Source organism: Rhynchophorus ferrugineus, unplaced genomic scaffold (genome assembly GCF_030347505.1).
Source record: "Rhynchophorus ferrugineus isolate W39M unplaced genomic scaffold, kcgeb_rfMv2 rfM3, whole genome shotgun sequence".
NCBI classification, from domain to species: Eukaryota; Metazoa; Arthropoda; class Insecta; order Coleoptera; family Curculionidae; genus Rhynchophorus; species Rhynchophorus ferrugineus.
In genome coordinates, this window is record NW_027472582.1 from 38,153,216 (window position 1) to 38,175,710 (window position 22,495).

The following is a 22,495-nucleotide window of genomic DNA, read 5'->3' on the forward strand; positions in this document are numbered from 1 at the left end:
CTTCTCTCTCTACTACAATCTTTCTTCACAGGTCGTCATTTTGCTGTAAAACAAGGCGATGAACATACCGAATTACATGCAATATTTTCAGGAGTTCCGCAAGGCACTCTACCGGGTCCAGTACTATAACTTATGTAGACAGCCAATCTACCTACGACAAAAATAACCACTGTGGCAACATACGCAGACGGCAGTCTTAGCCTCTCATGAAGATCCAGGCATAGCATCAATCAACCTATAAACACATCGAAATTACAAATGTGGCTGAAAACATGGCGTATAAAAGCCAACGAAACAAAATCCAATTCGTTCGTAGGACATGTCCACCAGTCTATATCAATAATTGTCAAATCCCTCAAGCAGAGCTAAATAAAAACTAAGCAAAGCTAAATATCTTGGTATGCGCCTAGATCGACGCCTAACTCAGAAGAAGCACATACTCGCCAAACGGAAACAACTCGTACTTAAACTCTACCAATTGTATTGGCTTATTGGGCACAAACCCAAGTTATCATTAGATAACAAGATACTACTGTATAAATCTATACTGAAGCCTATTTGCTCATATGGAATCCAACTATAGGGAACAGCTAACAAGTCTTATATATCCATCACACATTGGTTCCAAAATAAGGTGCTGCATGCTGTTGCCAATGCTCCATACTATATTTCAAATTAAGTGATACAACGCCATATTCCTCTAGAAGCAATATGCCATGTATATATAATATGAACATAAAAAATACTTATTGCCCTCTGGACAGATTGTGGAACTAGTAAGTAGTAATACTTACTAGTTCCACAATTAAAAATAAAAAAAAGATCAGAAAACAGTTCTTTCCATGCCCTTTCCATTCAGAAACACTTTATCTCCGAAGTAGACAATCTTAATGACAAGTTATTACCAAATTTGCGAACAGAAAAGAACGCAAGATGGACATTAATTTATAAAAAATTGGTAAGCTTTTTTGTAAAAATTGAAGAACATCTTAAAATTTTTATTAAGAGTCGCTACTGGCTTTGATGGTATAATAATTTCACATTCATCAGGCCATTCCCAAAACTTACCCAGATTCATAACTCAAAGACATTGAAAATTGGACAACTCAAAGCTGCTGAGAATTTTTGAGTGATGTTATATTCCGTATATAATGACATCATCGACTAGCTTTTATTGCAAAGCCCTATATATAATTACACTAATTAAAAAAAAATATATAGATTTATAATGCTTTATTGATTTAGAATCTTATTTGCTAGGTTTATTTACATGAAAAAATGAAGTTTTGCATTAACTTCATTTGCTATCACATGATAAAATAATATGTACAAGCCCTTTTGAAGGGCGAATCACAACGAAGATTAGAAAACAAATCTTTTGGAAACGGAACTAAAAAAGGTCCTTTAAATGCTAGGAAACAGTCATGCATGAGATCAACTGTTGGCACACCTGATTGTATACCAAATGATCGCCGGAAATACGTCTCATTTTTAAACCTTTCGAGTCACGATGTTTGTCAACAATTTTCAACTCAATCTGAATACCTCCTTCATACTCTAAGTTTAACCGATCATTGACTTCTTCAGAACTGACCAATTGTTTAGGTGGACATTGGTCTCTAATAGTTCTTTTCACCATTTCTAAGATGTCATTTGATTGAAGTTTTGAACAAACTTCACTTAATTCGAATTCAAAGGATCCTGAATTTTTATGTAAATTAGATTGTAGGGTTTGATTATCTGTTAGGGGAGATCTACTTGTAGAATCATCTAGATTCATTCTTAGGTTTTGGAAAATCTGAAAGTTTTCAGTTTGCCCTCCTGTAAATTTTAATAAACAAATGATATAACAATGTATCTCTAATATGATTAAGTTTTTAAATTCCTACCTGCGTTACTTAATTCTCTATTTAACTGTAGTGTATCAATGGATCTACTTCTAATATCACTCTCAAAGGCATGGCTGGATTGTGTGTTAGAACTACTACTAGGACTTTGGTTTCCAATGCTAAGGCTATCATTGGATAATGAGTCGTCTGAATAACAGGAACTCTTGTCTGAGTTACGCCTTTTACGAAAAAAATCTTCGGAATGTTGTTGATGGAAGTTATCATCAATGGTTGGCTTTTGATCATTTTCCTGACTGGTTTTTCTACCAATGCCTCGAGTGATGCTTGGCGTATTTTCTGATGGTTCAGATATGATAAATGATGGAATTTTCGAGATTTTTTGATTTTCTAAACTATCCATTGAATCTTCAGATGTGTCTGAACCCGCAACTAAGGTAATCTCGCTTCCTGTTTAAAAAATTGATATGCATTATATATATATATATATATATATATATATATATATATATATATATATATATATATATATATATGCTTAATAATACGAATAAAAAACAACAAACAAGATAACGACATTATAAAGCATAAACCAAAACATTACCCAAAACATCAGTGACAGATATTTGCGGATGACCTTGGCCTTCATTTTTATTTTGAAAAGGTGTAAGCTGTTGTGCAGCTTCTTCTTGAATCATATCAAGACCAGGACTACCTGGATTGCTAATTGGAGAGTTTGTTAAACTTCTGTGGCTGTGTACATTGAGTACATGCATATGATGGGGTACCTTAAACATATTTACTCTAGTTAATCTTCGTTTAATAGTGTAAATTATCCTATATATGTTAAATTAACATATTATATCAACCTGATGTAAAAATGATTGACTGCCTGGAATGTATGTAGACATAGAAAGTGGTGTAGTATCCATTTTATCATCTAATTGAACTCCCATTTGTAAATTAACTGAAGGAGTACCTTGGGTAATTGATCCTCCCCCTGTTGTGTTTAAGCCACTTATACCTATATAAGTAAACTCAAAATATAAAAGCAAATGTGCTTGTTTATCATAAATAATTGCATACCTTGTGTAATTGATGAAATACTAGTTCCTCCGCCAGTTGGTGTAGAATATCCACCAAAAACTGGTGAGGCACTAGGACTTAGTAATGGATTCAATAAAGAAGAAGGTGCGCTGGAAAACATGCTTAAGCTTGGAACCTAATAAATTATTTATCACAAAATAACAATGCAAATTAACACTATTTTAAATGGACTACATACTTGACCAAAGGGTTCCAGGGCATGTAGAGTGCTCCTGTCATAACCACCTAGCGCCCCAGGAACATAATTTTCTGGTGGTAATCCTAATGTAGGATCTCTGATTGCCGAAAATTTATTGTACTCTTGATGATCTGGTGAAGATGTTGAATAAAACTGGTGTATAGGTGAAGCTCCTTCTGAGGATAGCTGATGTCGCAGAGTTTGATCTGATACAATTTGATGTATTGGAGAACCTGAGAATATTATATATTATTGAAGAATTATGCTATATATGTTATTATAATAATATAAACTTTTAATAGTGACAATTAGTAATAAATATTTAAGTAAACAAAGATAAGTAAAAATTATTAAAATATCTATGTTATAGACCTGGAATAGATCTAGGAGGACTTGATCTGCTTTGCAAACCCCTTTGTAACCTTTGACATTCCTGCTGTGGTGTGGAAGGGCTAAGTGTTCGAGAGCCACCAGTTGATCCTTCACTGCCTCTTCTAACAGGTGAAAATCGTTCTACAGATTTTTGTTCCCTACCTGAAAATGTTTACATGTAGTTTATAAAAAGTGTCTATAAAATTTTCTAGAAATGTATAACAGCGAATTATCAATGCAATACATATAAAGCCAGTGCAAGATACTTACCCATTTCTTGAACAGTAGGTAGTTGTGGTTTAACGTGTCTGCTATGCTTGCGCTGTGGTAATATCGATGGTATAAATCTTTTCATGCGTGCTTCCACTTCCATTACGATTTCGGGCGGTATTACTGGTTAACAAGGTGCATGCGAAACGATCGTAAAAAGAAAAAAAAAAACAAAACAAAATAAAAAGTTGCTAAAGCTACTGATAACATAGGCGATAAAATAGATGAATTGAATATCTTTAAATATATAAATCATGTTATGTTAAACTATATTCAACATATTGATTAACAATATTATTTATACCAAAAACGTATTTATAAACTACTTACTATTAACTATAAATTATTCAGTAATACATAATTTACAAGGTGTTTCTGAAAAAGAGGAGCCTGAGTGTATCAAATGGTAGCGTGGCGCTTAGAAATTCAGTTGCACTCACTATGCATATTCGGAAGAAGACCGCGCCTTGTGTGGACGACAATTTTGCATTTCTCTCATTTGAAAATTGACCAGAAAGCTTCAAGAACGGTATAAAACGTGGACAGTGTTTTTTTCAATCTATTCATTACAACCTGTACGTTTCAATTCGAAAGCGGACAAGTATTGTAAATATGTATAGATCATCATTATGCCGCATTTTGTGGGAATACCTAAAGCTATACCACTAAAATTCAATTCGGATAAGAGTTGATAATTCAGGATAATCATTCAGAAGTGAATTCATAAATACATTTTATTTCCCATTTTATCTTCGACTAAAGCAATAAGCTGCGATGTTCGCACTCTATTATTGGTCTTAAGATTAAAGGAGCGCCATGAATGCGAGGTTTTACATCTGGTCTATTTTATTTTTAAGATGACTTTTATTCAGTCCACCAAGTAGAAACCTTTTACACTTACACTCTGTATAATTCAGAATTATAAATGATAATATTGCTCTTTGTAAAGTAAATTGAAATATTAAATTTACAGAAACAAAAATACACTGAATTTTTTGAATTCTGAATTTTAAATATATACAATAATACTAGTACTACAATTTTCAAAATATAGTTCTTGGAAATTGAAAAAAGTATATATAATAATTGCAAAAGCTAGTAAAAATATATTTAACAACAGAAATACTACTAACAAGCAAATTGTGACACAAGCACAACAATCAACCAAAAAATGTATTTATAGTATTTATAATATTTAGAATTACCTGGAGGCCTTTCCATTACTGTTAATAATCCGGTTCGGCGAGTTCGACTTCCCGTTGTTGAAGTCGACTGTAAGGAATGGACATCTTCTGGGTTTGCCATTGTGTGACGTTTCGTATTACCGCGGCCTTGTAAATACCTATAAAATGTTTCATATAATATATGTTTAAACAAATGACAACATGATCTGTACAAAATAATATCTTGATATTTACCTGGCTGCAGCTAATTCATCAAATTGTTGTGTAGGATCCAGAGGTTGCATACCAGTACCACTGCTCAAACTGCTCGGATTCCCACTTGAACTTGTTGACATCATTGATAATTGTTCATGAGATCCTGGTGCTCCCCACGCCATATGCAGATTGGCTCCACCATCTAACGACATAAAAATGTTTAGGATTTTATAAACTGATAAAAAATTTAACAAGTTACCTGATGCTCTTCTTCCAAAACCACCGGCGGCACTCAGCACTGTTGGTGGTTTAAGTAGATGAGGATCCTTTCCCCCAAAGCAATGAGGATTTTGTTGTCCAAAAGCCGGCAAATTCAAGTTAGTACTTGGAAGAATTTTAGTACCATTAGCTGAATTCTGTGGTGGTATTTGACCCATGTAATGTTTTTCTAAAACCTGAATAATAAATAAATATGTTTTATGTTAACAAGTTATATGTTAACCATAATAGGTGATATTAGAAGTGCAAAAATTAATATAAAATCAATAAGTTAATCTTGTATTTCTAAAGATGAATATCAGTTCATGAAAAAATGTATGGTGAAGAATGTCATCTTTTTAGTGTTCTACTGACCAGGGTGGTATTTTGAAGAAAATAAAGTAGTTTTATTAATTCTATAAGTTCTTATTTTATTTTTCTAAGCGTTCTTATTCTTCCTACTCTCAATAACTTACTTGTTCGTGTGCAGAATCACCAGGACCAACTGTATGTCTTCGAACGGTTAGATACCGATCGCCATAGGATGATAAACTATTATAACCAGTTGAAGATGAAGGTACAGCTAAAGAGCAAGTCTCATCACTTTGATCTAGATCCATTTCACCAAACTGAAAATTTTGAAGCGTGCATAAGATATTTGTTTGGTTAATACATAATCATATTTATTTACCTTTTCAAGAGGCTGTCCTTCTCCATCACCAGCAAGATATACAGCTGGAATGGCAGGCATAGAAACAAATGGCGACCCAGCATCTTCTGCTTCTTGAAGAGAACGCCTTCTTTCCGTTTCAGAAGAAAACCCGGTGGGCGTGTTAGATCCTCCACCCCCACCGCCCCCAAAATCGCCACGCAAATAGTTCTCATTAACGCTTTCTCGCCTCCAATTAAAGGGAGTTTGATCGTTTCGAAGACATGACTCATTGAAACTGAAAATATATAACGATTGTTTAAATTTCAGTTTTTTTTTATTTAATCATTTCAGTAGATTAAGTAAATATTATTACCTTTCTCGTCGCCAATTTGGTTGTGCGCTTTGATCTTGTGGAAACTCCAAGCGATCTTCTGTCGAAATTGGTGTAGTGGAAGCGCTAGTAGTCAGTTCTGATGACAATTGTTCATTGTAAGATTCGCTTCGTTCGTTAATTTTGGAATGTCTAGTTTGTAGATAGGTTTCAAGGTTTTCAGGCGTCTACAAAAGTATACATAAATAACATGTCTAACATTGTGTCTTTATGGTAGTAATATAATTAAATTGTTATAAAACCTTTGGTTCACTAGTCTCGGTGGCTTTTCGTCTTTGTTTTGCGACTTTGCTTTGGAAATCCATGGTTCTTTTCTTTAGCTTATCTAATAGTAAGTGGTAGATTGCATAAATATGATCAAATGAGTTAACTTCTAATGATCTAGCTATTGCAGTGCGATCCAAACCAGGCAGCTAAAATGTACACCGTGCATTTAATAAGAGTTTAACCTAATACATAATTTATTCTGGTTAACAAGTATCTTATACCTGCATCATATGTTCAATGACAGTATTATTCAATCTTTGATCTTCTTCCATATCCAATTGTAAAGGCGGTTCCGCATCACTCAACCATTTATGTTTTACTATTTGTGATAAAGTTAGTCTTTTATCTGGATCTACTACTAACATGTGTCGAATTAAATGTTCACACTCTAAAAGTTTAATATCATAATAATTTTAATAAATGCAGTAAGTAAATAAAAACTAATAACTTTAAATTTACTAAAATTTTAATAATCGAAAAAAGAGCTATCGAAAATAGAGTTAAATTTAAAAAAAACATAAGTGACATTATGTTTGATTATGAAGACACCTACCTTGTGACATAAAATAAGGAATTCTAAACTTTCCTTCAATTACTACATTTCTAAGAGCTTGTAATGTCAGACCATCAAATGGAAGGGAACCGCATACTAAAACGTATACAACTACCCCTAAACTCTGAAATGCAATGAATAGAATAATATAGTAATGTAAATTATTGGAATTTACAATAAGAAATATTTTTAAACTGGCATTTAAAAAGGGAGTAATATTTGTATTTGTCTATGCATTGTCTACTTTCTATATAATTAACTTTTATTATTTGATTAATTAATTAATACAGCTAATGGACGTCTTGTTGAATAACATAATGTGACGTATGCAATGATTATATATAATAGATTTAAACACAAAAATTTTATTTTTACATTAACATTAGCTAATGTATACTAATTTATTTGGTTTAATACTGATATATTCTATAACTGATATAACTATTCTCATTTAATTAATAATTTACATTTCAACTGACGGAGGATGACGATAATAGAGTTATATAATGAACTATTAGTAAATGCATAAAAATAGTACTTGCCCATATATCAGCTTTGGGTCCGTCATACTTCAAGCCTAGGAATAACTCCGGAGCAGCGTAAGGAGGAGAACCACAAAAAGTGGAAAGCAGGTTTCCCTCTGTGAATTGGTTACTAAATCCAAAATCAGCAAGCTACAAATACAATTATTTATGAATTAATCATATACTATTATTAATTATTTAAAATTAGATTTAAAATTATTATATATAAATACTTAATTATAAATCACCTTTATATTTGTATTATGATCCAACAATAAGTTTTCAGCCTTCAAATCTCTGTGTACTACACCCTGTGAATGGCAGTAACTAACAGCTGAGACAATCTGATTGAATATTCGCTTTGCCTCGGGCTCTGACATACGGCCTTTCGCTACTAAATGATCTGCAAGTAGAAAAACATAAACTGTCATGAAAATAAAGAATACAGAACAAAATATTGGTTTATTTTTTGCTAGAATAAATTGATTTTGTTGGATGGATTTTTTGATGGATCCAGTGATACTTAATATTTATTCCTATCAATATATAGTGTTTACCTGTATAAAATCTAAGATAAAATTGTCTAGTTTTTCCAAATGAATAAAAATAAACAAATATATTCAAGAAAATTCGATTAAGAAAGATGTTATTAAATGTTGTAATATGTTATATATAATAAATATGATGGACATAATTCTGGAAAATTAGAAACAGTTGGTATTAATTACGGAGTATTACAACATAATTTAACAACAATTTAACAACTCGACTGAGCATTGTAGTGCATGCTCAGTAGTCACACGTTACAAGAGGTAGGAAAGATACAACACTTAAATTTCGATGGAACCTTTTTGCACCCTCAGCCATGGCTATAGTTTTAACTTGTACTAATTTTTCTCAATAATTAAGTCTATCCAGTCTAAAAATGAAAATTAATTCCTCGTTGAGCAGCACTGTTTACATACTGATATATTCATCAATACATCTGTTATATATTCGGAATTTAACATAATAAAGACATTATTATTCAGTTTACGCCATCTATTCCTGATTTAAGATGACAACGACTTTCGTGAAATAAATTAATAACGAAACAAAACATATATTTTAACAAACCCATTTTTATACTGTAAATATGTTCCACGTGTCTACTTTGGTTTAGGCCAAGTTTTACTTCATTTAAATGCCATTATGGATTATAAAAATATTAATAATGATTATTAAGTAAATTAATACATAATTGGGTAAATTCATAGAATAATTTTAATTTTAATAATAATTTTTTTATAGGGATTATTTAAATTTATTTTTTGAATTTGGATTTATTGAATTGATGTAGATAATAACGGTGACTTTTACCGGCAACCTGATAGGTCACAAACAAAACAGTGACATGTCATTATTTTGAAAGAACTTGGGTCGACATTCTAGTGTTAACATGAGTCCCAATAAATCATTAAGGATAGGATAAGCTCTATTTTTAATGAAAAATCAATAAAGCATTGACATTTTAAAAAAATCTCTTAAAAAGCTTTAAGCTTTTGCAAGCTGTTGTTATAGGAAGATAGTAAACATTGTAAAAACTATCAAGGTATAAGTTTCCTATTAATTGCCGGCAAGGTTATTATGAAAATCATACATATGATATTTCAAGGAGTTTGAGACATGATTTTTACGCTCGCCAGTTTCTGAAGAAAGGTATTAGACGTGGACAGCATGATATTGTAATTTTTATTGATTTTGGTTTGCTTTTGACTTAATTTTAATATGATGTTGCGTTTAATATGATATTGCAAACTTCTTGGTCAATCTGATATAGAACAGAACCATATGGTTTGAGAATTACCGAAGAAAAAATTATTGACAACTGAGATCCAATTAAAGTGAGTGAGGAAGTAAGAGGGGTAGTTACTGTATTTAGTAAAATAGGACAAGGAAGTGCCATCTAACACTGAAATAATAATTCGAATCGGTCATATCGCAGTAGTTTTTGTTTGTCTAAGATGGTGAGTGTAGAAGTTAAGAAGTGTTACAATCAAGACTAAAATTCGCCTCTTTCGAATGCTCATCTCGAAAATATTTCGATATGGCTTCGATGTTTGAACACTGTAATAGTTAGGCATCTGTAAGCTTGAGGCAAATTCTACATGTTTCTTATAAATCAGTATAGCAACAGCGCAATTTGTGTAACAAAACAATCAGTGCACAATTCAACAACAAATCCATGGACGCAGATTACAGTAGTTTGGATATGTCTCTCGGATGACAGGCAGACGAATTTCCATAGAGAGATTTAGAAGAGCAGTTAACTGTCGAAAACCAATTATTATAAAGAAAATTTGAAGTTTCTTAGAAATTGCTAACGAATGTTAATTAATGATTGCCGACGGTTGTTATTTGGCCCAAAATTCCGATAAAAAGTAACGTTTGTCTATACATTGTGACCTGGTGAATCCCGAATAGGTTGGAGTCATTAATCATTCATCCAAAAATGCTCTTGGTTATTAAATATTTTAGACAAAGTCAAAGTGGTTGTTAAAAAGGCACTGAAGAAAAGAAATACTGTCCTGCAACATTTTTGGACGTCTCCCAAGCTTCTGACTGGGTATGACATTTGAAACTAATTTGATAAGATAAGATAAGTTATATCTTTTCAAAAGAAAATTTAGTCTCGTATGCAGACACATTCTCAACATTTAACCCTGTTTGGGTTAGAGTTCCCCAGGGAATTCATCTGGTATCACTCATGTATCTGCTCTACACTGCTGATATCCCAACAACAAAAGAAACAGTACTTCGAACATATTTCGACGACACAGTAATCATGACTAAAGATATATCTCTGCCTAATACTGTAGTAAAAGTTGAAGTAGCGGTTATCAAGAACTACAAATGGACTAGAGACTGGAAAATATAGCTTAATATCTCCAAATCTGTCCATGTTAATTTTGCGTTGCAGAGAAATAATAATAACCTAATTATATCACTTGATGGATGCCCGATTCCTCAAGTAGAATGAGCTAAATACATCGGCATCCATCTTGATGATACTCTGCTGTTTAGTTGCAAGATACTCACAACTTCTCTTAAAATCAAAGAAGACTGGTTTATTATTAGTCAATCATAAAACCAACTTGGACCTATGGAGGTGAAAATATGGGGCTGCACTAAAACATGAAACTAACTAGTGCTAGTGCAAACCAACAGCTGCCAAAAGAGTTGCACGATTACCTCGAAATCAAATGGATTTATGAAGTGGTCCACGATTTCGCATTAAAACATGAAAAAAGGTCACTAATTGGAAGCAATGTAGGAACAATGCGTAGGAAATCAGAGGATTGAAGCAAACTAAACTACTCGCATTTGTATAGTATATAAGTGTTACTTTTAACTTCACTACCTTACCCTTCATATCATCAATTTGATCATTTTGATAAAATCATCATTTTAATATTGCTACTAAATCATGCAATTTACTGCGGTCGTTTGGCATCCGTTACTAAATAATAAACAATATATTAAACAGACACCCCCAAAACATGACCGAAAAATCGACCTTATTGATTCCTTAAAGAAAACACTGTAATCAACATTCAGGTTTCTGTTTAATTAATTAATTACAAGCAATCAATGAAAAATATAAAAGACATTTAAAAGGCACGCAATTTCAAGAATGTTTTATAAAACCAGTCAACCTTGCGGTAACATCAACACTAACATTAACATAAGCAATAATCTGTAACTCATACTGTAACATCACGAATTAGTTAAAATATTAGGTTTCACTAATTTTGTTCCTAGCTTAAACTTATAATGGATTGAGGTAAGTGATTTCGTTTTTTAATGCCAATTAATATCAATGCCAAACATAAACAATGATACATGTACCATTTTGAAATTGCCCTAAGTGAATGCTTCATTATGAATTCCTGAAACAAAGCAGGGAATAACGCAATAGTTTTGATACACCTATACATAAAAATAAATAGATTAAAGCAATGAAGACCACACCCCAAATTATCAAACAAAGAAAATTGATCTAACGTTTATTTAGATAATAATAGTAATAATAACAAAATACAAACAAATAAACATAAAGCGTTTTAGAACGTGTTAAATCTCATAACATATATCCAGTAACTCATTGATAACACCAAGGTTAACAGCTAGCGTAGGCTTCATTTACTTTTTTTAAAGTACTTTTAGGATTATAAACCTTGTGTTCTCTCACGTTTCGTGCTCAACATTTTAAATCAAAGAAATTACATTTGATGAAAGTTAAATAAATCTAAAAACATTTTCTAACAAAAGTTATACGTTGCAAATTGGTCTATATTTCAGTCAAAATTTCTAAAGAGATAGACAACTTGCACCCTTTGTCTACATTATCTATTAAGTAGTTCTACACATTAAAAGCTCGAGACTGATCTTATAGAAGCAATGCAGTTATATTTTTTTATGTTTTAAAGTCTCGTTTTTACCACCGAGGGTTTATCTGGAGTGGACCTACAATTTAACGTGGGCTCCGAACCACGGTCCTCGGCATTGTAGGAATCTTCGTCGGGTCGGTCAGTCGGTTGAAATGTGTGGCTGCCGCTGCGATTATTTGTCAGAACACTCACTACTATTTTTGGAAGGAATTTTGCACGAGAACTGAAAACACTGGTTGAAGAAATACTGTTTATTTCAATGTTAAATGATACATGTGATCGACGGGAGAATTGAAAGGATATTAGGTTAGGTAGAGGAACTACGGTAGCGCTGTGGAAGTGGTACTATTATGGGATGGAGAAAAGAAAAGAGAACGAGACGTCGTCGTGATGGTCTTTTATAGCCTAGAACTGCATGGTACCAATCCACCGGCGTTGCCAACCTTTGTACTTCTTGTTGGTGAATTCGTGGTGGCCTAAAGGGTCGTGGCGGTCGCCACAGCATTAAGCCTACCAACTGGTGAGTGACCAACTTAGAAATCATCCCAGAAGACATCCGGTCTTATCCAGCCTGGTTACTGGCGTGAGATCATTTTCCTTGTCGGATTTTGCACTCTTGCCTAAGAGCAATCACAAACATAAATTTACGACCATGCCCCAGCAAGATTCGAACCCGCGACTATCGCAATAGTATGAGGACCGTTCTGTCGCCTTTATTACTACGCCAACCAAGCCGGCTGTAGTTATTTTGATATATTAAAAAAGCACATACATTTTCAGCAATTTAATTGTCCAATGCATAATTATTTTCAAGATAAAATTTTAAAAAGTATTGTTAGGTGTTTATTATATATTTCAAAACTAGGAGACAAAACTTTAATGGATGCCATAAAATAAAGGCGTTATAAAAGAATATTTTGATAATATTGCTTGGAGCTCTTAATCTTTTTATTTATAATTATTTATATACCTTTGTATTGTATTTCATATTTATATACTTTTGATTTATATTTGCATAGAATTTACTTATTATTAGAAAAATTATTTTTTTAAATAATTTAGTTTTTATGCTGATACTATTTGCCATTAAATGTGATATCATAGGGTCACGTGAAGGCAAGTAACGTGAAATGAAGGACCAAACAAAACAAAATATTTTCTCCACAGGTTATTATATGACTACTTTAAACTAACCAATCAAATATCGCGTTTTAAGTACACAAATGATAGGACTTGATGAAACATTTATCCAGAGATTACTATAAGAGATTCTGTTTTTTTTTCATAGTGTTATACTTTCACCAAACGTTTCTTTTAATATATTGATTATATGACAAGCTGTGTGAAGTGTTGTGACGTTTCACTGAAATCACAGCTCCTGCACATCTGTAACATCACACTAATTGTCGACATTGTTTTTGAAAACGTATGCACCGATCTTATAAAGCACCTCAGTCGGTTTTTCTGGAGGTAACTCAGAAAACTATGGCACTCCAAATGCGAGAATTTTTATTATTGGCGTTTTTATTATTTAACTAAAAATAATTCATTGAGTTCATTCATTCAATTGACTTATTCAGGTTTTCATCTGTGCTAAGCTTTGTACTACCAATATGATTAATATTGTGGTTTAAAGCCTTCACGTTAGCAGTTTTTTTTAGGTTATTTATGTAAAACTAAGAAAAATGAATGGGCTAGAATCCTTAAATCCCTTAATAAGTTAAAATGTATGTAAAAGGGTGAAAGCGACGATAAAGCTGACATAATAAATAATTAATAATTAATTAAAAATAATTAATTAAATAACATTGTTTATAGTAAAAGCTAATAAAAAATATACGGGCTATGTATAATATAAAATTAAATTTTAAACTAAAGGCATTTCTTTGAGCAAAATCAAATACAGTAATCCCTCGTTATCCCCGGTGGTTACGTTCCGATAAGATACCAGCGGTTGATGAAACCGCGATTGACGAGGGCTCCATACACATTCGGATTAAAAGGAGAAAAGCGTGCCATTTTGTTAGATATAGAGTTGAATTTATTTATTAATTTATTTGTCTATTCATTAATGAAGAAAAATTTATGTACCTAAATATAAAATTTATTTTCACTTATAGCATCTAAAATGTTGATAAAAACATAAAATAACAAAAACATCTATAGTACAAAGTTATTTGAGCTTACAAAATACAAATGTGACACAACAAAGTTTTTTAATGAAAGGATTATTGGCTATTTTTTTATGCTTTTAACTTAGTTCTGCGCTTCTTTATACGGCTGTAATAAACCCTCTAGGCCATTATGAAACTTCATACTTCGTTCCAGGAAGGATCCAGATTCAAAACCAAATCCTGCAGTTGATGATCAGATGACAAAATTGTATTTATTTTGTTTAAACTTTAAAGAGGTAGTTGCATTCCAACATTTCAACGAGTTTCTCTTCTGTGAGTTTATTGTTATTAGTGTCTAAAATTTCTTCAAAATCTGTTGACTGAATATCTTCAAAATCTCCATGTATTTGATGCCTAACTTGTAAAATGTTAGTGACTTTGGCTTCTTTGTCCGACAATACTGTCATATCGATAACAACTTCCTTGGTTTTTCCAAAATGCATTTATAATTGGTGGTTTTACACAACACATTGCATCTTTAATAATGGCTATGTAATGGTCTCCAATTTTCGTGACAGTCAACGAAGGATCTGCTTCCATGCATTGTAAGATGCGACTGAAAGTGCGCTTTAGATAACAGCGTTGAAATGGGACTGCCATACCCTGATCTAATGGTTGCAGAGGCGAATTTGTGTTGGGAGGTGAAAATTGTATTTTTACACTGGGGCCGATTAAATTTAAGGTCTTCGGATGTCCGAGTGCATTGTCAATTGTCAAGCTGAAGTACTCTAAATGGTAGTGACTTTGAGGCCAAATAGTGGTTAACACTGGACACAAACCAATTAGTAAACCAGTCCGTAAATAACCTCATCATGATCCAAGCAATAAGATTTGCTCCCGAAAACACAGACAGAGAGTCCTTATTTTTATTTTTCGTGGTTGGTGAAGGACCGTGGATTTAATGATTTGTAGACAAATATTGGCTTCACCATAAAATCACCTGAGGCGTTACAACAAGACGAGAGCGTTAATCGGTTCTTAGCTGCCCAGAAACCTAAAAAGAGAAACCGCGGATAAGCAAAACCGCTGTTGGCGATACCGCGTGTCACAAGGGATTATTGTAATTTAAACAAATTTTGTGGTAAGAAAATACACTCAAATTTATCAAATAAGCCATATTTTCTCTTAATAGTTAATACATTGATGCATTAAATTAACACTTATTACATTATTACATAATATACATAATTATTATGTGGGAGATCAACATAGTGACATGACAAGGAATGAGTGACAATATCCAATCGATACTAAAGAGACAACAAAAGGAAGCAAGTCCTTCTTGATGCGTCAAAGCTTGTTATCCTCCTTCAGTACGTCCCACTCAAATTGCAATAATAAAGTTTTTAAAACTGTTCTTTTTCGTTCTGCTCTGGATTAGTTCTCACCTAAGAAAATTACTGGACATTTTTGGTGATATAATTTGTTTTTTATATGTACTAAAATTTTTGCCATGACCATTTGATTTTTGACCATTTTTGTATTAACCCATTTTAGCTACTTAAAATTATTTTCTATGCATTAATTTATTAGTAGAGTAAGAAGAAATGTTCTTTCTTTTTTAGTTCTGCTATAGTTGAAAAACGCTAACCTAACTAGCTGACTAGAAATTCTTGGTGATATAACTTGTTTTCTAAATTTTTAAGGCATAACACTTATATTTATCAATTTTAGTTATTTAAATAATAAGTCTTTCCTTATGACCAATTGAGTTAAAATATTCTTTTCACAGATCCTTTACCTTCATCAAATCTCTAAGACATCAAGTTTCGTTTTACCAACTAGTAGTTTATCTACAGTTTAAGGTCGGCTCCTAACTTCGACATTAAGCAACTGGCGAGTGACCCACTTAGAAGAAGACATCCAGTCTACCCAACCTGGTTGTTGTAGTTTCCCTAGTCGGATTTTGCACTCTTGTCTAGGACAATCACAAATATTAAACAATCACAAACACAAATTTACGCGACTACTGTAACAGTAGGTGGATCGTGCTGTCGCCTTTTCCACTGCGCCAACCAAGCCAGCAGAAAACTCTTTTGATACTGTTAAATTTGAGCCTTCAACTTGTGGCCGGGCTTTCAGACACGAAAGTAGACCAAGAAGTAAGTGCAATTGTAATAAATAAATAATGTAATATTAAACAGATGCGTTTGCAGGTATAAGTAAAATTCTAAATCATATTTTATGTTAGCAGTATAGTTAATAGGAAATACGTAAAATAGTTTAAACACGAAATAGTTTTTGCATAGCATAAATATAGAAATGTAAATAAAATTTTTTTTCATTGATGTTAAATGAGGAATCTTATTTACTATAGATTTATATTTAATGAGATAAAATCCGATTTTCATCTTTGTTAAACGGCAAAATTGTAAAATTGATGTATTTTTACAGCAGAATTAATGAAGATTAGTATTTAAATAAAACATTTTTTATTTAGTATTTTTCTTATTCTCTAAAATTGTTGTACATAACTTCATAAAATTTTCTGCTAAAATCGCTGGCCGCAAGGAAAGTGCCCAAAATGCCCTCTAGTGAAAATTCCGAACCAAGCTTGGTTCTGGTACTATACATGTGAGAAGTATATTCTTTCATATAGTCGGTATTCTATGTCATCCACACAGAATGTTCATGCTGACCAATCATATCGTAGTGTGGCAAGTGGCATCGTCTTGTCAAATGTCGCCCACGTCGATACTTGGGCGTGTTGCTCAATCGTATAACTTGCATAGACATTAGTGACTGTATAATAAAGAATAAACAACATAACCGCGAGCCTCAACAATGTAAAGTACTAAGTGTTTATTTTTTATTGTAACTAAAATACAAAAGGTTAGAAGGTCACATTACTCTTTAAGAGATCCAGATCTAGAAACTAGTGATTCTAAAAAATAAATATGAATAATAAAAACACATTTGTGAATATTAACAATAATAGAATAAATTGGTTTATGTAATGCCGTAATGTGTAATGCAAAATATGGTTATATATTGAAATGTTTGACAAAGTTGTTTATTATTTATTAAAATTAGACAATAGGTCGTCATGTCTTTCTCTAGTAATAAACTTATCAAAAATTTAATACAAACATCCAACAATAGCGCTATCTGTGTAATTATTTAGTGGTAATATTCTTTGAATTTATAAAATTAACTATAATCGGTAGCTTTAGTAAGCAAAATACGAATGAGGGCTGGTAGGTACATAGCCTATAAGAGAAAAACGAAAACCTTGGAAAAGTGGTAATTTACTTCTCAACATAGTTTCCTTTTAGCCCGAATCACTTCAATCAGCTAGATGCTAGAACTTCTTTAATCCGCCTGAAACATATATTTTCTCGAGAGCTGCAAAGTGCGCCTCTGTGGCGATGATGACCTCCTCATTCGATTCAAATTTCCGCATGGCGAGTGACTTTTTCAAGTTCGGAAGCAAACAAGTTGCCCGGGGCTAAATCTGGAGAATACGGTGGATGGACCAGCAATTAATTCGACCAATTTTGCCGTGGCAAGTGCGGAAGTGCGCTGTTATGATGGAAGAGCAATTTTTTCTTCGGTGAACCAGTTCAATAATTCCCCATAGTACAGCCTTGTGACCGTTTTGCCCCTGTCCAGGTAGTCGATATAGATCACACCTTATGAATCACAGAAAACGGTGGCCATCACCTTTCGGGCCGATAGAACAGTCTTCGCCTTCTTCGGATCACGTTTGTCGGGTGAAGTTCACTGTTTCGATTGTTCCTTGGTCTCGTTCTCGTTTTGATGATTCATGTTTCGTCACAGCAACCAAGCGCTTTTTGATATCGATGCGCGATGTGCCTTTCAAAGACAAGAATCAAATCATCGACCGATACTGCTCTTTTTTCATTTTTCTAAAATCCGCAGACATGCCCGCTTCTACACGCGGTCAAAACAAAACTACGAGTCCAATTCGGCTGAAATTTCAACAGTAGCCGTCTATGAGATAGTAACTAACACACGATAGTACATTTCTATTGTGATAGTGGCGCCATCGGACAGTGACGCTAAGTACTTATCCAGACCGCCCTCGTATCGCACTGCACTTGAATATCAAATTCTTCAAGTATCATAATTGCCATTGTCACTCTTAAATGGTTATTTTCACGAAATATCTTCGTGTATTAATTAAGCTAATTAATATAGAATTATATTTGCCTAGATACATCAAATGTGATACACGTTAAGTATTGTAGCCACTACACACATGAATGATCAAAGATTCTCGTGTTAGGATTCACTTCAGCAGAGGTGAAGGCTTAGGCTAGATGACTATTGCACCTTTAATTATGTCTAAAGTATAATTAATGTAATATATAGTAAATAACACTGTTGATAACATTTGAGGTTAGGCTTCATTTGTTTTGTTTATTGTATATCTAATGTTAATGGTCTTTAATAATTTTGCTTTTTTTCAGTTACCAAATAACATGGAAAATTATTTTTAATATAATATAAAGGGTTTAGTAACACAAGTGTGTATGAAGCCAGTATATATTTTTTCATCAAGATTCGAATGCCAACCAGACATAAGAAAATGGACTTCTAACTGAACTCACTGAGCATTCACTATTATTTACTAATGAACGACCATCAAATATCTCGTTCCTTGTTTTTAGAATAGTTCGATGGGCTATATTTCATTAGGTTAAGGGTAACTATTATATATTTGAATGAACTATGTGGTTTTATCAAGTTTTTACAGCCTAGTATATGTATGTTATGATAAGCAGACGTTTCAAACATTTCAAACAATACGTTTAGATAATGCATTAACTCAAAATTAAATGTTGGAATGCGAAAATGGTAAGTCACGTCAATGTTTCGTAGCGCTTCTGATCGGAGTTGAACTTTATATATACGATTATATAGTGCCGCTTATGATAAGTAAAGTTAACTCTTAAAAAGTTAAATTCTAAATCATCGATCTCTTGAGTGATTGTATAATATGCAATTGTCGAGTAAATCCATCATAGTGCGAATGCGCTAAGCTAAATCTTTCTTTTTTTTTCCCTTTTTTAAGAACATTGCATGCACATGAAGGAGTGTAATACACCCTGTCAATTATTAATGTGCCCTAATTGCTTAAACGTAAAACTCGCTAAAAGCTAAATATGTGATAGTGAGGTGCGTGGTTTGAAAAATTTAACACCATCCGATCTGGTTATAGGACAGGTTTAATTAATTATGAAAATAATTAAGGAAGTGGGATTCCAGATATAAATGGAGATTACCCAAAAGTTGATCGATAAGACAACAATAAACAAGTTCACATATATAGAAAGAAATAAATCAATTTAGCATAGCGGTCAATTTAGTTTGAGGTAGTGGTAAGGCGACAGGACGGTCCTCCTACTTTTGCGATAGCTGTGGGTTCGAATCCTTCTGGGCTTGTAAATTTATGCTTGGAATTTTTTATAATTGTGATAATCTATAAGCCAAGACTACAAAATCATCCCAGTTATGCCAGTAACCAAGCTGGGTAAGACCGGATGTTTTCTAGAATGATATATGTTCCAGACAGTCGTTAAGCTTAAGGCCGAGGACTGTGGTTCGGAGCCCACATTCAGTAGTATATCCAGTCCAGATAAATACTTGTTGGTAAAGCAGACTCTAAAATATGAAAAGAATACATCACACGTAAAGTAAATGTTTCACCTTCAAATTTTACATTCAAAATCAAAGGGATAAAACGAGAGGAATAATTAATGGTCCACAGACAAATCTAAGAAAAAGTTTTTGCGAATTAATTGATAAGTAACTTTCTTATTAAAAGCAGCATTTAATATGCGTGTACTTTCATTGTCACTAAAAGAAAAACACCTAATTTTTTTCCTAGTTCACTTTGTATATACCACGTGGACTGATGTGTTTACGTTCGTTAAGTAAAACGAAGTCGCCTGTATATTAATTCTCACTTATCTTTGTAACGAGTCACATGCGTCGATAGACGCAGCAAAGTAAACACGATAGTAACAGGAGATTCGTCGAAGATTTTATCTTAGTCGCAGGTCAAACATTATTCTACTTATTCCAAAACAACGTTTCAAGGCCAATCCGATGTAAACTGGTAGATGGTTTACATACTTGGCGATTTTCGTTATTTTGCTGTTTTTAAATAGTATTTGGAATTTGTTTTTGGTAGTGTATAGGTTTTTCACTCGCAGCAGGTTAACAATTTATGCCATAGATATTTATTTATCTATATATAAATAGGTAGGTTTATTTTTCATCCTGCAATATCAACAGATAATTTCGGAATTCACTCATTTAACTCGTAAACTAATATGTATATCTACCGCAATTGTAGTTTAAATGGCCGAATTATTTTTTATTACACTTTAATAGGAGAATATTGAGTGAAGCGAATATTTAAACGTGTTATTGGACTTTCATTATTTCATAATTATTACCGTATGTACCTTCCGTATGTATTATAGTTCCTTTAAAATTGTTAATTAAAATGACCATCTAAAAACGGTTTGTAAAAACTTGCAACATAATGAAATGGGCGAAAAAAGTGTTGTTTTTGTTGTAAAGCTATTCTTTTCCCTACATAAAATAATAGTTTTCCATTTAGTATTAATGTATTAGTGTAAACACACGCTAATTATGGAATTTCATTACATTTCCTGTTTGACTTAAAGAAATTTGCTGTCCATCACAATCTTATGGTGGCATTATAACAAATTAAAAGTGGTGAATTTGTCTAGCCTGTAGAATCAAAAAATTTTGAAGACAATGATTTGCAAGACTTATTCGACGAAAAAGCAATTCACCCTTTCAAAAAATTGTGTTACTGCAGATATCTAGCGACGTCAATTGATCAAATTTAATTATGTACTGCTGCAAAAACGATCAGCAATAGTAATAAACTCAAATTCATACTCTTGTATACTAATGCTTGGACATATGTGGTAACATTTGTGAAAGATACGTTAAATTGGGAAGTTCTCTCACACTCGTATTCCTAGATATAACTCCTTTTGAATACTGCTTGTTCAGATCGATGCTGGTTACACGTGGTTAACACACCAGCACAGCTAGTTATGAAAGCCACTCTCAGCATATTCACCACACATAGTGTATTATCACTTAATGGGATCCATGAAGCATGGATACCAAATCAACAATGATTTTTCAATACGGTATCGCCATGTTTCCAGAAAGATGGGGTAAAGTTAAAAGAAAATTATAGAAAACATTTTGACTAATATAAATTGTACAAATGTTCATTAAGCGCCTAACAGATACTAATAGATCTTTGATTATAAAAACGGCCATGAATTGAATGTTCCCACATTCTCCAGTTGTTCTTCTATTACTAAGGTAAATGAATTGCATTGAAAAATGAGAAAACACAACACAACACTAAAAGTCTTACAGTTGCAGATCATAAAAATAAAGAAAAAAAAAATCCAAGCCCGATTTTTCCTTCTATTATTTACAAATTCTCAGCTGCAACACATATCTAATCTAATATATAATTATACACACATTTCACAATCTGTGAAAAACTTACGGAAATTGTTGTACAAACAAACATTTATGGATGCTTAATCAATACAAATGCTATTAACTTAATAATAATTATTTATTATTAATTAACTTAATTCTTCTTATTATTATTAACTTAATTACTTATTTTCTAATTATGTCGTATCATTTGACGCGATATCCAAAATAATCCATAACTTTTATAATTTAGTGTAAGTGTTAAGTACCAAAACAGAATGTTTTAGTGCACTCTAATATGCTTGCCAGCTAAATGTGCGTGAAGACAGTGAAATGCATAGACCAAAACATTTACTACAATCCGATCTGAGTAATAGACAAATATAGACTTGATTGTAAGATTTAGAAGAACGCATTTTACGCAGGAGATTACTTAGTGAGGCGTTTTGTATATAATAGTTATTATAAGATATACTTAACAGGTCAATTGAAAAGTCCCCAGCCTGACACATGTTTATCTTTTTATAAATGGTTTGTAATGGTTGGTATAAATTTCACAGCTGTCCGATCATTAGTTTGTGAATTATAGCATTTTAAGTGAAGCATCTTTTGTTATTGTGAAA

The 22,495-nt window shown here is 32.6% G+C and overlaps 1 protein-coding gene across 2 annotated transcripts in view; it reads right to left on the minus strand.

Annotated features, from left to right (window-relative positions):
- Positions 1–1,218: 1,218 nt before the first annotated feature.
- The window catches only part of Sik3 (Salt-inducible kinase 3), a 74,954-nt gene continuing 53,677 nt past the window's right edge, over positions 1,219–22,495 (minus strand). Inside the window, exons 3-21 of one of the 2 annotated variants that reach the window (XM_076397985.1) lie at positions 8,047–8,201; positions 7,817–7,948; positions 7,275–7,398; positions 6,943–7,109; positions 6,697–6,867; positions 6,437–6,621; positions 6,103–6,358; positions 5,888–6,040; positions 5,413–5,608; positions 5,193–5,355; positions 4,980–5,116; positions 3,775–3,897; positions 3,505–3,666; positions 3,133–3,365; positions 2,934–3,069; positions 2,717–2,871; positions 2,452–2,635; positions 1,890–2,297; positions 1,219–1,821 (exon numbers count right to left, since the gene is read on the minus strand). In XM_076397985.1, coding sequence (XP_076254100.1) covers positions 1,412–1,821; positions 1,890–2,297; positions 2,452–2,635; positions 2,717–2,871; positions 2,934–3,069; positions 3,133–3,365; positions 3,505–3,666; positions 3,775–3,897; positions 4,980–5,116; positions 5,193–5,355; positions 5,413–5,608; positions 5,888–6,040; positions 6,103–6,358; positions 6,437–6,621; positions 6,697–6,867; positions 6,943–7,109; positions 7,275–7,398; positions 7,817–7,948; positions 8,047–8,201 — 3,650 coding nt within the window. In that variant the 3' untranslated portion in view covers positions 1,219–1,411. The remainder of the gene's footprint in view (positions 1,822–1,889; positions 2,298–2,451; positions 2,636–2,716; positions 2,872–2,933; positions 3,070–3,132; positions 3,366–3,504; positions 3,667–3,774; positions 3,898–4,979; positions 5,117–5,192; positions 5,356–5,412; positions 5,609–5,887; positions 6,041–6,102; positions 6,359–6,436; positions 6,622–6,696; positions 6,868–6,942; positions 7,110–7,274; positions 7,399–7,816; positions 7,949–8,046; positions 8,202–22,495) is intronic. The other variant, XM_076397986.1, reaches the window with a different exon arrangement.